The sequence below is a fragment of the Myotis nattereri genome, assembly GCF_964212035.1.
Source record: "Myotis nattereri genome assembly, chromosome: 18".
In the NCBI taxonomy this organism is placed as follows: Eukaryota; Metazoa; Chordata; class Mammalia; order Chiroptera; family Vespertilionidae; genus Myotis; species Myotis nattereri.
In genome coordinates this window covers 19,191,879-19,207,177 of record NC_138093.1, presented here as the reverse complement: position 1 = coordinate 19,207,177, position 15,299 = coordinate 19,191,879, and the positions used below count along the sequence as shown (strand labels likewise).

At 39.2% G+C, this 15,299-nt stretch overlaps 1 protein-coding gene across 3 annotated transcripts in view; it reads right to left on the bottom strand.

The window, feature by feature from the left end:
- The window catches only part of RABGAP1L (RAB GTPase activating protein 1 like), a gene marked incomplete at its 5' end in the record, with an annotated part of 440,168 nt that overhangs the window by 169,425 nt on the left and 255,444 nt on the right, over positions 1-15,299 (bottom strand). For all 3 annotated transcript variants that reach the window (XM_081112106.1, XM_081112105.1, XM_081112107.1), the window contains one exon: positions 2,015-2,089. In XM_081112106.1, the coding sequence (XP_080968232.1) occupies positions 2,015-2,089 (75 nt within the window). The remainder of the gene's footprint in view (positions 1-2,014; positions 2,090-15,299) is intronic.

Genomic DNA, 15,299 nt, shown 5'->3' with positions numbered 1-15,299 from the left:
CCTTGTAGAAGAACAATGGCTCTGAGCCCTGATAATAATACCATGTCATTGCTTACAGTCTCCAGCCCCTTGTTAGGGACCTGACAATTCGAGATACTAGGTGGGTTTAGTAGTAGAGAATTTGTGGCCATTAAGTACTTGATTATCACAGGGAATGCCAAGCAGGTTGGCCATGGAGATATCAAAGAAAGAGGGAAGGTAAGGACAAGATAAAGAAGACCAACAACAGGTGATAATGCAACAGACAAAGAAAACAAACTCCAAGTTAAAGAAGGTGAATAATCACAATAGAACCAATCATATCATTATTATCATTCAAATCAAGTTATCAAAACTAGAACCATACTCTACTATAATTGCTCTTCATTTCCAAAATGCAAACCTACAAGGAATGCTTTTGTTTTGAACTTCCTGGACTTCTCTGATGCATCTGACATTATACATTGCTTCCTCTCAGTTGAAAATCCAGAAATCCTTCAAGGATTCTTCGTCCCTATCAGCCCTTTAAATATCTGGCATCTCTGAGCTCTATCCTGTTCTTCTTACTCTATTTATTTTTCTTTGATGATGATCCACTTTCATAATCTCACTTTTGTTTTTTCACCAGCATCAGTCTCCAGTATCCAATTGGTTGCTGGATAGCTTCACGCAGCTATGTCTCAAATATCCCAAACTCAAGGAATTCAAAGCAGAATTCATCATCCCCTCCTAACCCTTTTTCTTCATTCAATCTCAATGGATGCATTTGTTTCTCAGCTCAAAATAACATAATCCATCCAAGTCACTAAAACTAGAAAACTAGACATGCTACCTTAGATCCTTCTTTGTCAATGCATCCATAAAACCTACCAATTTTGCCTCCTGCATGTTTCTTAATTCTGTTTCTCTTTCTCTGGGTCCCAACATCTCTCATTTAGATTGATATTTCCTTTTCTCTCTACTGCTGCTCGTTCCCTTCAGTTCCGCCCAATACAAGGGAGTAATAAAGAATGTATCTGAAATGAACATCTGACTGCCATTCCCTCACTTGACACTGATCAATGGTTCCTCCTTCGCTTTATTCTAAAGCCCACATTTGTTGACATGATTACAAAGTCTTCGTAATTTGGTGCCTGCCCATATGACCGTTTTTGCCTCATACCTTTCCTTGCATTCAGTTCCTATAGTAACTGTATAGGAACTGTAATTTCGTATTGTTCCCTTTATATACTGTGCCCTTCTGTGTTTTCATACATTCGTTCATGTTGTTCCTTTTGTCTAACAATCTCTACTCCCTCCCTTTCTCGTCTTGCCTCCCCCAACCTCAATTATTTATGTCTTGGCAAAGCTACTGCCTCCTCCAAAAAGTCTTTCTGAAAGTTCTGGGTTGGATAGTTCTTCTATTATTCTCTTACTTTGTGTGTCGCTTTCACTAAGCACACTATAAGTTCTTTAATAAACATAAGGAAAATCAATAAAGACATAGGAATAAAAATAATAAGCATGTGCCTGAATTCTCTGTGCCCCACCCTGGACCATGAGGCCTTTGAGAGCACAAATCATAAATCACTCATATTTGTAATCCCACCCACTAGCCCAGGACTGACAACAGATGCTCAAGGAATATTCTGTTAAATAAAAGTGACTGAGAAGAAAGAGAGTATACAACAATAAATCACGGAAAAGCAAAAGGCCTCCTTGTCACATTCCTTCATAATGGTCCTGAACCTGCTCATTTTGGGGCAGCTACATTGACTTCTTTAATTTTAGAGGGTTCTAGTTAAAAATAACTCCAAATAACCACTTTATTCCCTTCTAGCCAACAAAATTAATTCTAATGAGGAACTGTCCTGTTCTTGACTTCAAAAAAAGACTTCAGATCTCTTACTTTATCACCAAAGGTACGTTTCTAAAAAGATATGCCATGTGTAATCTCCATCAGGTAAATGGAAAATAAGGAGGGAGGACAAAACCAAGTAGAAAATAAACTAAACTTAGCAGCACCATACCATTTATCACATGGAAAATTACTTACATGCAGAAGCAATACAGCAGCAAGAAAAGACTGTCCTTGGCAGTACCCAATGTCTTCGTCGTAGACAGAGTAGGCCTGAAGGAAAGAGAGAGAAGTCTCATAAACATTCACAGACTTTCACTTAGGGGTTAGCTCACATCAGGCTGCTGCTTGTTCTTGTCCATGCACTGTCACCACAGTTCCTCTGGTCCTTCACCGTGAATGTGTGGGTCATGAGCACAGAGGCATCCCCAAAGAGGCAGCACCTTTCCTAAAGCAATTTTAGATGTCCAATTATCCCCAGGTTCATCTTCAGCATTTGGAATAAAGAGATACTCAGAGCACCTAAATTAATTTTAAAAGATCCATGCAGTTTGTCATCAGGCAAATGAGATCACAGGAGGCAGGAGCTAAGGACGGGAGAAGGTGGGAAGTTTCTGAGTTGATGTGGGTTCTAGTGCACTCTATGGGGGAAATCTTAATGTTGCTGAATCTGTAGTGAGGATCCTCTAATCTAGTAGACAAGATAATCACTTTCTATAGCCTTCTCAAACATTTTCTAAGCTATTCTCCCACTTTCCAGAAGGCTAACGGGTAAAAATGACTCCTCCCATTTATTCCACTGGGGCAAAGCAGAAACATTTAGCTGGCATGTTTTACAGAATGGCTAAGAGAGTCTCACAGATGTTCCGGATTCACAATCTTTAATATCATTCTAACCAGGATGGCAGGAACAGAACCAAAGAGGCCCATTCATAGCAAATCCAGTGCTCCTGGGGAAACAGCTGTCATACCATTTAATTCAGGGTTCATATTTATCTTCAGAGGAAAGGAAAAAAGGTTGTATGCATAATATATACCACTTAGCACTTCAAACTGCTGGAGCATAACTTTTAAAGAAGATACTCATTAGAAGTTTTTAAGAAATTGACTCAGTTACTGTATGTAGGCATGGTGTGCTGATCAAAGAGTAAAGAAATTAGTAAGCTTTTTCTGTAAAAGTCCAAAGAGTAAGTATTTTCACTTTTGAGGAACACAAACATCTGTGGCATGTTTTGTGTTTTTTAAATATATTTTTATTGATTTCAGAGTGGAAAGAAGAGGGGGAGAGAGATAGAAACATCAATATGAGAGAGAATCACTGACTGGCTGCCTCCTGCATGCCCCATACTGAGGATCGAGCCCACAACCCAGGCATGTGCCCTGACTGGGAATAGAACCAGTAACCTCCTGGTTCATAGGTTGATGCTCAACCATTGAGCCACGCTGGCTGGACTGTTTTTGTTTTTTAAACAACCTCTTAAAATATAAAAAACATTCGTAGCTCAAAGGAGGTACAAAAGCAAGTAGCATGGGCCACAGTTTACTGACCCATTCAGGTGCTCCTACATTTATTTCTAAAAGACAAACATCCCAGTTGTGCTGTTTGAGTCCCGGGCATGTATCCCACCCATGTGCTAGATTTCATCTTAGTGAGAGGATTTCCATTTAATGTCCAGGGCAATGATTATCAAAGATAATCAGGAAGGGTTCCCATAGGGAGACTAAGTGTGCTATCTCCCAAATGCCAAAGAAGTCAGAGTACAGGGTCTAGAGCAGTGGTTCTCAACCTTCCTAATGCCGCGACCCCTTAATACAGTTCCTCATGTTGTGGTGACCCCCAACCATAAAATTATTTTCATTGCTACTTCATAACTGTAATTTTGCTACTGTTATGAATCGTAATGTAAATATCTGATATGCAGGATGTATTTTCATTGTTACAAATTGAACATACTTAAAGCATAGTGATTTATCACAAAAACAATATGTAATTATATATGTGTATTCCGATGGTCTTGGGCAACCCCTGTGAAAGGATCGTTCGACCCCCAAAGGGGTCGCGACCCACAGGTTGGCGACCTACAGGTTGAGAACCACTGGTCTAGAGCTCTTTTTTTACTTAAAAAGTTTTTACTGAAATATATAACTTGTGTTCAATGAAATGCACACATTTTAACTGCACAATTCTTTGAGTTGGGTCATTTAGGTAACCCATCATTACAGAATATTTCCATCATTTCAGAATGTCACTCAGCGCCTCTTTGCAGTCAAACCCAGGCAAGTAATGATCTGATTTGATCACAATATATCAATATTATTAGCTTGGCATTTTAAAAAGAATTTCATATAAATGGAATTATATAACATATACTCTTTTGTGCCTGGCTTCTTTTACTCAGCATACTGTTCCTGAAATTCTGTCATATTACTGCATGTATCAGTAGCCCATTCCTTTTTATTGCTGAGTAGTATTCCACTGCATGAATAAACCACAATTTGTTTATCAACTCTCCCATTGATTGAACATCTGTTGTTGTTTTTTCCCATTTTTTACTAGTATGAATAAAGTTGTTATGTATACACAAGGTTTTTTGGTGGATATAGGTTTTCATTTTCACTAGATAAATACCTAGAGTGGAGGTTCAGGGTTCAAATAATAAGTGAATGCTCAACTTGATAAGAAAATGCCAAACTGTTTTCCAAAGTAGTGGTACAATGATTACAGCAATACAGCTAAGTAGGAGTACTCAGTGCTTCACATCCTTGTCCATACTTGATATTGCCATTCTCCTTCCTTTTATTAATTTCTGTGGTTCTGACTTGCATTTTCTTGATGGTTAATGATGTAGAGCATATCAAGTGCTTTTAGGCAATTAATACATATTCGTTTGTGACTGTCTTTTATTATTGATTCCTAAGATTTTGTTCAGTTTACAAACCCATTGTTAGACTGCATTGCCAGTATTTTCTCCCAGTCTGTGCCCTGCCTTTTCCTTTTCTTAATGGCATCTTTTGAAGTACTACTGCTCTCTTTTAACCTTCTTCTGCTAATGATGATATTATCACACACTCTCCTAATGAGAGAAAAATCAGACCATGAAATCACTATCTAATGAATCTGAAAAGAGCTTTTCTTCATTATCATCAGTTACCAGAGCTCTGGCGAATTTTAAAAATTAAAAGATAAATTAACATTCTTTTACTTTTTAAATGTTCTTTGCTTTATCCTATCTAATAAAAGAGAAACATGGGAATTAGCCGTACATCCGCTACCCTTCCCATTGGCTAATCAGGGCGATATGCAAATTAACTGCCAGCCAAGATGGCGGCCGGCAGCCAGGCAGCTTGAAGTTAACATGAGGCTTGCTTGCTTCAGTGACAGAGGACTCCAACATTCCCCGCCTGCCTTGCCGGCCTCTGAGCTTGCAGTTTGAAACATTGTTACAAATATAGAAGCAAAACAAAACCCCAGAAACCTGCTTTCAGGGAGCCGGGATCTCAGAGCTGGAGTTATACAGTGTTTCGATTATAGAACCCAAACAAACCAGATACCTGCTTTCAGCAGCAGAGGCCTCAGAGCTGGAGCCTCAGAGCTAAAGCTGGCCCAGAATAAAAAAGAAAAAAAGGAGCAGTTGGGAGCTTCAGTCACCCGCCAGCCTAAAAACAGCCCTCAGCCCCTCACCCAGACTGGCCAGGCACCCCAGTGGGGACCCCCACCCTAAAGGGTATGTGACCAGTTGCAAACAGCCATCATCCCCTCACCAAGGCTGGACAGGCACCCCAGTGGGGACCCCTACCCTGATCCAGGACACCCTTCAGGGCAAACCAGCCGGCCCCCACCCGTGCACCAGGCCTCTATCCTTTATAGTAAAAGGGTAATATGCCTCCCAGCACCGGGATCAGCGTGACAGGGGGCAGCGCCCAAACCCCCTGATCGCCCTGCGGCTCTGTGTGTGATAGGGGGCGGGGCCACAACCTCCCTATCCACCCTGCTCTGTTCATGACAGGGGAAGGCGCCCCAACCCCCTGATCAGCCCTGCTCTGTGCCTGATAGGGGGGAGCGCCTCAACCTCTTGATTGCCCTGCGGCTCTGTGTGTGACAGGGTGCAGCACCCTAACCCCCCCGCCCCCCATGGGCCCTGCTCTGTGTGTGACGGGGTAGAGCCATAACCTCTCCATCGGCCCTGACCTGCGTGTGACAGTGGTGGCGCCCCAACCCCCTGATTGGCCCTGCTCTGTGGGTAATAGAGGGTGGCGCCCCCTACCACGGACCCTGCTCTGTGGGTGATGGGGTAGAGCCATAACCTCCGCATCGGCCCTGCCCTGAGTGTGACAGTGGCGGCGCCCCAACCCCCTGATTGGCCCTGCTCTGTGGGTGACAGGGGGCGGTGCCCCAACTCCCCTATTGGCCCTACTCTGTGAGTGACAGGGGGGAGCTCCTCAACACCCTGATCGGCCCTGCTCTGTGCGTGACAGGGGGTGGCGCTGCAACCTCCCCATCGACCCTGTCTTGAGTGTGACAGGGGGCGGTGCCCCAACTCCCCAATCGGCCCTGCTCTGAGCCCGACCAGGGGCTGCACCTAGGGATTGGGCCTGCCCTCTGCCACCCGGGAGTAGGCCTAAGCCAGCAGGTCGTTATCTCCTGAGGGGTTCCAGACTGTGAGAGGGCACAGGCCTGGCTGAGGGGACCCCCCCCCCCCCGAGTGCACAAATTTTTGTGCACCGGGCCTCTAGTACATTTATATTCCTGATTGCTTCATTTGTACTTTTACCCAGAGCTCAGGGGTGTGTGTGTGTGGGGGGGGGGGGGTGTATTGGGTGTGTGTTAGGAGTTGGAAAAAGGATTGCAGACAGAGAACAGAGAAGGAGAACAAAGCTGAAGAAGAGGGAGAAGGTTCTAATACTATCCCTATTTGCAGCATTTCTGGTGGTGCTCCGACACTGCCTTTTTCATGAACACAGAATCCTGGGATTTGCTGATGACAGAGCATGTTGCATGAGTGATAGATATTCAATGCTTCCCCTTCCCCATGAAAGATGTCTAAGTGGAGGATTCCTTAGATCTCTGGATCTCCAAAAGTCAATCATTTTTCACCAATGCTGATGTCACTTTGACAAATGTTGGATCCATCATTACATAAATATATTTAACATTTATTGAGAAGTGTGCTATTTATATGCTTGTTTGTGTTACAAGAGAAGTTCAATAAAAAAATCAAGGTTGCCCTGGCCAGTATTTCACAATGGTTAGAGCATAACCCCTACACTAAAGGGTTGCCGGTTCAATTTCCAGTCAAGGGCACATACCTAGGTTGCAGGTTCGATCTCCAGCCCCAGTTGGGTATATATGGGAGGCAACCAATTGATGTGTCTCTCTCATGTTGATGTTTCTCTCTCTCCCCTCTCCCTCCCTCCCTTACACTCTATCTGAAAATCAATGTAAAAACTATTCTCGGATGAGGATTAACAAAACAACAACAAAAAGAACGAAATCAAGGTCCACCACTCATGAGAGATGGTATGAATTCACCGAGTCCACAGACTCTTCTCTCACCAGAGAGCTGAGGATAACAGTGCAAATCAGTCTGCATTTATCTTACTTTCCACTTGTTTTATAGTTTTGGGTTAGGTTAGTAGGAAAAATGACTTTTCCAGAGGCCACCTACTAAATTGATTTTATGATTCACAGTTTGAAACATAGTGTTCTAGCAAGTTCTTTTGCTTGGAGTTCTTCCAAGCACTGCTAGTCTAAGCCTTCTCCAACTGAACTAAAGTGAACCCTTTCCCTCTACTCAAAACATGCCTCTCTTTGCACCAAACCTCTCCCCACTCCTCACTTTACTTGCTTCTCTGGCCAGACGCCTGTTCAGTCTGACTTTTAGATGACACTTGCAGGTGATAAATAAATGCTAAGTCTGATGGGAAATGAGATATTTACATAGTTACAAATGACCTTACACACAGTACTTGTTAATTACAAAGAGAAATAAGTAACTTTATAGTGCAGAAGGCTGATAAATAACATCTTATTTATGTGATCAAAGTGAGCAGTCAGCAATAATGCAACAGTGTGCTCCCTGCGAGGAACAGGTCATCTCTTCTGTTAGTCCTGCCAAAGATATATAACCCAAATCCAACCGTGAGGAAACATCAGACAAACCCAAATGGGGGGACCAGTCTAGAAAATGACTGGCCTGTAATCTTCCAAAGTGCCAAGGTCAAGAAAGTGAAGGGAGGAGTGAGATGCTGTTTCAGACAGAAGGAAATCAAGGAGACACGACAACTAAATGAAATGTGCGATTCTGAACTAGCTCCTTTTCTGTAAAGAACATTATTTGGACAATTGGTCTAAAGCTTAGGCAGAAGCAATATATCAATGCTACGTTCATGATTTCTAGGTTCTATTACAGTTATGTGGGAGAATATTCTTGCTTGTTAGGAAACACCCTAAAGTACTTGGGGGTCAGTGTGGCACCATAATGGCAAATCACTCTCAAATAGTGGAAAACACCAAACTCCAGTACTTACAACATTCCTGTAAGTTTGAGATTGTTTAAAAAATATATAGACATGGAAATATACATATGTACATAGATTTGACAGAATCATTTGTCTGTTGATTGTAATAATAAAATATTGAGGCTTTAAAAATGGTTATTAAGTTTGTCCTATATGCTGGTAAAAGCAGAGTATCTACATAAGCTGTGAAAATAGGTTCACTGACATGAAATAATCTAAATACTGGTGATGATAAACATAGAGGCTAGATGTACTCACTGATACTCACTCACAAAGCCATTTTCTTATCTAACAGAGCTGGCAAACTTCCTAGATGTAACTTTCCTTTTATATAACACTTCAAAAAAAACGCCCTTGGCAACAATTTAGAACTGAACTGATATACTTGTGTGGGTTTTTTTTTAAAGAAGGAAATGTAAAATAACTAGACTACCATAACCTTAAAAAAAATTGCCTCTATTAAAAGTGAACTACTGTGTGATAATGGTAAATTACTCAGAGTATTTCTTTTACATTCTTGGACTTTTGATTTAAAAAATATAATACATAAAGGCTATCCTCAACAAAGTCTCTAAAATTAAGCAACAGCCCTGATCTTAGGAAATTATCCTGAATAATGTGTGTGAATAAAATTACTTTACAGAAGAAAACAGTGATAGAAATAAAGAGCTCTTTTAGAGTTTCTATACATTAAACGTTATGTAAAATATCAGTATGATGACCATGAAAATATGTCTCCCAGATCTCCACCAATGGGGACGTAATTAGCAGAGGGTCTCCACTGCTGTGCTCTGAAACCTATCCTGCATTTGCACCTGAGCCACACTTCCCATGGTTTGCTACCAGCCAATGACTGAGCACAGCAAGAACACATAGGTAGGCCAGCTTTCGGCAGATGTGGGACCTCACAGGCAACTGTGGTTGAGGACTCCCCACTGGCCTTGCCGAACTTCCCTTCGAAGGACCCTACAGTCTCAGACACTTCCATCCAACTTTCCTTCCTCTCTTCTTCCCTTGGGATCAGATGAGCACTGGAGTCCATGCTCTCCTAGCTCTCCCCTACCCTCCCCCGCCCCCCCCCCCCTCATTTTCTCTTATAGGCATTTCCCCTGAATATATTTCTTACATCTTTAATCCTGTGTTGGTTACAAGTTTCTTAGAAAACCTAGACTAACACTGTCAGTTTCATGAGTCAAGACCTCTAAGTTGATTATATTGACACTGTGTAACTAGTACTGCACTCTGCTCTCTGAGACAAAGAAAAAAGTCAGAGGTAGCCTCTTCCCTCAAAGACTGAAATGAAACTAATCAAGTGATGTTCAAAACATAAACCATAATAATGGTCTAAATTTCAGAAAGTATTTTTAATCTGTAAATCACTGTGGGTAGAAGTGGGTAGGACAAGCTTCACAAGGGAAGTGGGCAACCAAGATCTGGACAGATGGGGAGGAGGTGGAAAGCAATTCAGATTCACACCCTTCCCAGGTCTTTAAAAGATGCAGGAAGAGGTCTGGTTAAGGAGGAGGCTTTAGAGTTATAAAGATATTGCCAACTGCATAATAATTAGTAAACAGGAAATAGGTCCCCATAATTCCATAACTAATTCACTCAGAAATAACTGCGCGTTTATTGTTTAGGATATTGAAGGCATTTGAATCTAGAATAGAAATAGATCTCTATGTTGTAAAAATCCATAAATGCAGGAGGCGCCATAAGCAGCATTTTATGTGAAGGCTCCTTGTGCTATGTCTTTACAGGTTCATTTTGTTCTTCCTTTTTCTCTATTTTAAAAAGTAATCTAACTTCTTATCTTCCTCAAAGGGCAATGTTTTTTTTCCAAAAGTTGCTATAAACAAGCCCATAGGGTAAACACTAATCTCTGTACTCTGATTTTAAACATTTTGTATCATCCTTAGAATCCCACCATTTCCTTTCTATACTCTATAGTCATGGTGTGATGGCTTCAATTAGCCTTTCAGTTGAAAGACCACAGGCTCCACAGAAACTACAAAGCTATTTCAAGGAAAGCTTATAGGACCAAGCACACAAAGGAAATTTTAAATTCTCCTCAGACACTCTCAAAAGCATTATAGATCGGTCATTCTCTTTCCAGGACTCCAGCTTCACAAACCTGACCTTTTCACGGTTACAGTTTCAGAAGAAAAATCCATTATTTAAAATAACATCCTATCTTCTTAGTTAAGCTCTGACTCAGAAAGTCTATCCTATTAATATGTATATTAAAGAGGACCACAAAATTTAAACACGAAGCTAATCCGTTATGAAGGACTTTAGTGATACTAACAAATATAAAATGTTTTTGAGATATTGTAAGCAAGAGTTAAGCATGAACACACACACACACACACACACACACGCCATGAAGCTTCTTTATATGTGTATGTATATATGTGTGAGTGTGCATTTGCTGTTTTGAACGGCTATAAACATTGTCCTTGGCAATGTAGCAGAATTAGACAATTCTTCTAAAATGGAAAATGTGAAATGGATGATTTAAAGGAAGGAAAAAACTAAGTAAAACTCTTACTCTGAGAGATTAAGATCTATCAGTATGCTAATCTGGTACTCTCGTTATCCCAATGTAAACAAAAGGATCATGAAAATTTCCCCACTCCTTTAGAAAAATCTGAAATTATTAACCAATTACTTGTGTACCAAAAAGTTTGAGGGGAACATTGTGAAAATTTGATCACTCCTATTTCTTCATGGGAGCTAAATAATGTCTCAAAGAAGTGGAAATTTTGGGAAAAGTGGCCTGCAAAAATACTGAGAATATAAATGAGCAGAGATTTCAATAGTTTCCTAATGTCAAGGACACGGCTGAAGGAGGACCGACCAAAGAAGAAGGTCTCTAGTAAATGCCTCAGGATTTTAGTCAAGATCCTGGAAAGGTCTCTATACAAGAAAAAGTCAAACCTGAATCAAAGAGTTCCCTCCCCCACCTCCCGCAAATACTCCATCTTCCTATCAGAGGAACAATGAATCTACTCTGGAATAAACATCATCTAAACCTTTATAATTCTCATATAATCCAGAATTCTATTAAAAACAATCAAGCATGAAGAAAACATGAGAAAGTAAATAAAAATCAAAATAAGAATATATTCATAGGACATCAGGTATTGTACTTTAAATAAAATAATAAAAATAAGAACAGCCTGACCAGTGTGGCTCAGTGGCTGAGCGTTGACCTATGAATTGGGAGGTTACAGTTCTATGCCTGGTCAGGGCACATGCCTGGGTTGTGGACTCCATCCCTAGTGGAGGGTGTGCAGGAGGCAGCCAATCAATGATTCTCTCTAATCATTGATGTTTCTATCTCTCTCCCTCTCCCTTCCTCTCTGAAATCAATGAAAACATATTTTTTTAAAAATAAGAGCAGATAGCAATGAAATAGAAAGCAAACATTTAATAAATAAAATCAACAAAGCCAAAGTTGATTCTTTGAAAAACTAATAAAATTAGCATAATATCAATTCAATGCAACACCAATCAAAATCTTCAAAGGTGTTTTGTTCCCCCTCCAAAACTTCCAAGCTAATTTTAAAATATGAAACTACAAAGGACCAGATAGTAAAAACAATTTTGACGCAAAACAAAGTTGTAGGCCCAACAATACAAGATAACAAGACATTATAAAGCCACTATCATTACAATAGTGTGGTACTGGTGCAAAGATAGATAAATAGATCACTAGAATAAAATGGTTCAGCAAAAAAACAAACACACACACACACACACAAACAAACAAAAAACACACACACAACAAAAAACCCAGAATTTTTAAGAGATATATGCACTCCCATTTTTACTGCACTATTATTCACAATAGCCAAGATATAGAAACAACCTAAGTGCCCATCAATGGATGAATGGATAACAAAATGTGGTGTATATACATACTTATTCAGCCAGAAAGGAGGATAACCTGCCATTTGAGACAACACGGAAGGACCTTGAGAACATTATGCTAAGTGAAATAAGTCAGACCGAAAAATGACAAATACTATATGATATCACCCATATGTGGAATCTTAAAAAAAAAAGTCAAACTTGAAAACCAAGTGTGAAATGATGTTTACCAGGGAGTGGGGGTGGGGAGACTAAGATTGATATTCATAAGGGTACAAATTTGCAATGAGTAGATATTAGCCATAGAGAGCTTATGCACAATATAATGAATATAGATGATAATATATTATTACAATCATGGAACTTGCTAATAAGACACAAAAAATTAATTATCCAACCACTAAAAAGATAAGATAATTATGTAATGTGATAGAGATGCTAAATATTGCTACAATGGCAATCATATTATAATACATAAATGTATCAAATTAAGACACTGTATACTTTAAATATACAGTGAGTATAATTATGTCAAACATATTCAGTAAAAAAAGAAATACAACTCCTGCCCCCACTCCCAAAAAAGAAAGAATGGCCCAGATACAAACCCACATATACATGGATCTGACTTATAAAAAGGATGCTATAGCAATACAGTAGGGGAAAGAATAGTTGTTTAAAAATAACTATGGTTCAATTAGAGATACATATGGGGTGGGGGGTAATGAGCCTTGACTTCTACCTCATCCAAAAACCAACTCTAGATAGATCATAATTCCAATGTAAAAAGCAAAAGAATAAAATGTCTAGATACATCAGAGAATATTTTCATGACTTTGGATTAGACAAATACTTCTTAAACAGGATACCAAAACACTAACCATAAAATAAGTGATTAATAAAGTGGGCCTCACTTTTTTAATAGCTTCTATTCATCAAAAGATACCATTAATAAAGTGAAAAAGAAAGCCATAGAGAAGAATTCTCATCAAAAGAAGTTATCTAAAAGTAAGTCACTAAATGTATTCCATTTCAGGTGTTCCTGAAACACACACCCAACACAACAGCAGAAAGCCAGGAAAATATTCAAAGTTAAATCACACTCCCTTATAGCTTCAGTATCGAGAGATAGAATACCTGACATAGGAATTCATCTGTTATATTTTAGGAAAATTTTGAAAACAACATTAAGAATCCTAGCAAATTGGAAGTAGAATAATCTTATCAGACCCCATACTCTAATGAGGAGCAAATCCGAAAAGCAATTTTCCTCCAAATCTTAGATTTTCCTAGGGGAAGAATCGGGACCAGAACCAGATCTCCTGATGCTCAGTCCTTTAAATTGCACCAACCTGTCCCCCAACAGAAAACAGATTTTACATCATATGTAAATTAGAAAAGTGCTAAAGACACCTGGGATGGTATCACATTTTTCTTCCTTTGAAGGACACTATTTTAAAACATGTTATTGAAAGACAGGAAGGAGGAAGGGTGGAAGGGGAGCCCAAACCTTTACATATTCAGAATCCTATGAATTTTACTATTATACCTCCAGTTCAACTCCACACATAAATTTATGACAACATAAGAATCTTTGAACCATTTTGATTTCCTCCTACTGTGAAAATGATATTAAAAGGCAAAAGCTGAAATTGACAGGGCCATTAAAACATGACAGCAGGTTTTTAACTGTGTTCCCTCTAACCTGACAGTTCAGGCCATTTCTCATCTCACCAGAGCCACAGAAAACTTCACCTACAAAGTCAGACTCTTGTATCCTTGAAACCAGCGTTGGTTTCAATAATTATTGTAATTGAAATTCTCTTAATTTCTGTCTCAATTTAAGAGCAGAGCATACTGTAAGTCGTACAGGCCTTACGGGTAAGGAGTTGTCAGAAATAAATGAGGTAGTAAGTGTGAAAGCACTCTGTAAATGTGAAATTATTATAAGGCACATGGAGGCACTGTATTAAAAAAAGATTTATACGGGTGTTGCTGATGTGAATAAGATGCACTATTCTTAGTGATGCATCATTAGATGCTGATGCTGATCCTTTACAATCAGGAGTAAGACATGGATATCTATTCTCACTGCTTCATTTTAACATTATAATAGAGGTTCTGGCCAGTGCGGTAAGACAGGAAAAAGAATAAGAAGAAAAAAAGAAATTGGTAAGAAGAAGCAAAACTGTCATTATTTCAAGATTATATAACAAAACAGCTGATTTTAGATCAATGTATTATGAATGTTTATTTGGTTTTGTGCAAGGTATCCAGAATGTAAACTCAAAGGTATACTGCTGAGTGTGTGAAGTATAATGTTGGATATTATTCTAGAAATTAAAATGATAGAACAGGTAGGTCACACTCTGTGCCCTGAAAGTCACACACAATAGCTTTTGGGGACATGGGGCGGTCATAAAATGAAAGACTATGGTTCAAACTGAATGCAAAAAGCAAAGGAAATAGGATGTACAAACCTGAGAATACTGAAGTCTAAATTTTTCATAAGTATGCTGTGCAATTTGTGAGTTATCACCACCACCTGAGCTTCCCTTTATGAGCACTTGACTGCTAATTCATGGTAGGACTCCAGTGAATTTTGGTTTCTAAAACATTTTCTGATATGTTCATCTCTGCTCTCCTCCATTATCAAAGACTGTTGTAAACTTATGTTTAAGTAATTCCTATTTTAGTACAATATCACAACCCTCAGCAATTTATATTTATTATCTTTAATTTTGAAATGTTTTTAATATGGTTCCTTTGTTCTCTGCAATTTTTACAAAATTTAGTGCAATTTAGTCAGCAATTAAGGTATCTTAGCGCTACATTTTTATAATATTCTTTACCCAAAAACAGCTTTTAAAACTGTCTAATTGCCATGGACAGACAATAATTCAGTGAAGGTCTAGGGAGGGGAACGGAGAGGGGAGGAGGGAGTTAATGGGGGGAAAAAGGGAACATCTGTAATACTTTCAACAATAAACATAAATTTTTAAAACTAATTATGTTTCAAAATCTACATTGATAAAAATCTAGTAAAATGGCTACATGAGTGAGTTACTAATGAATATTTTTTAATGAATTC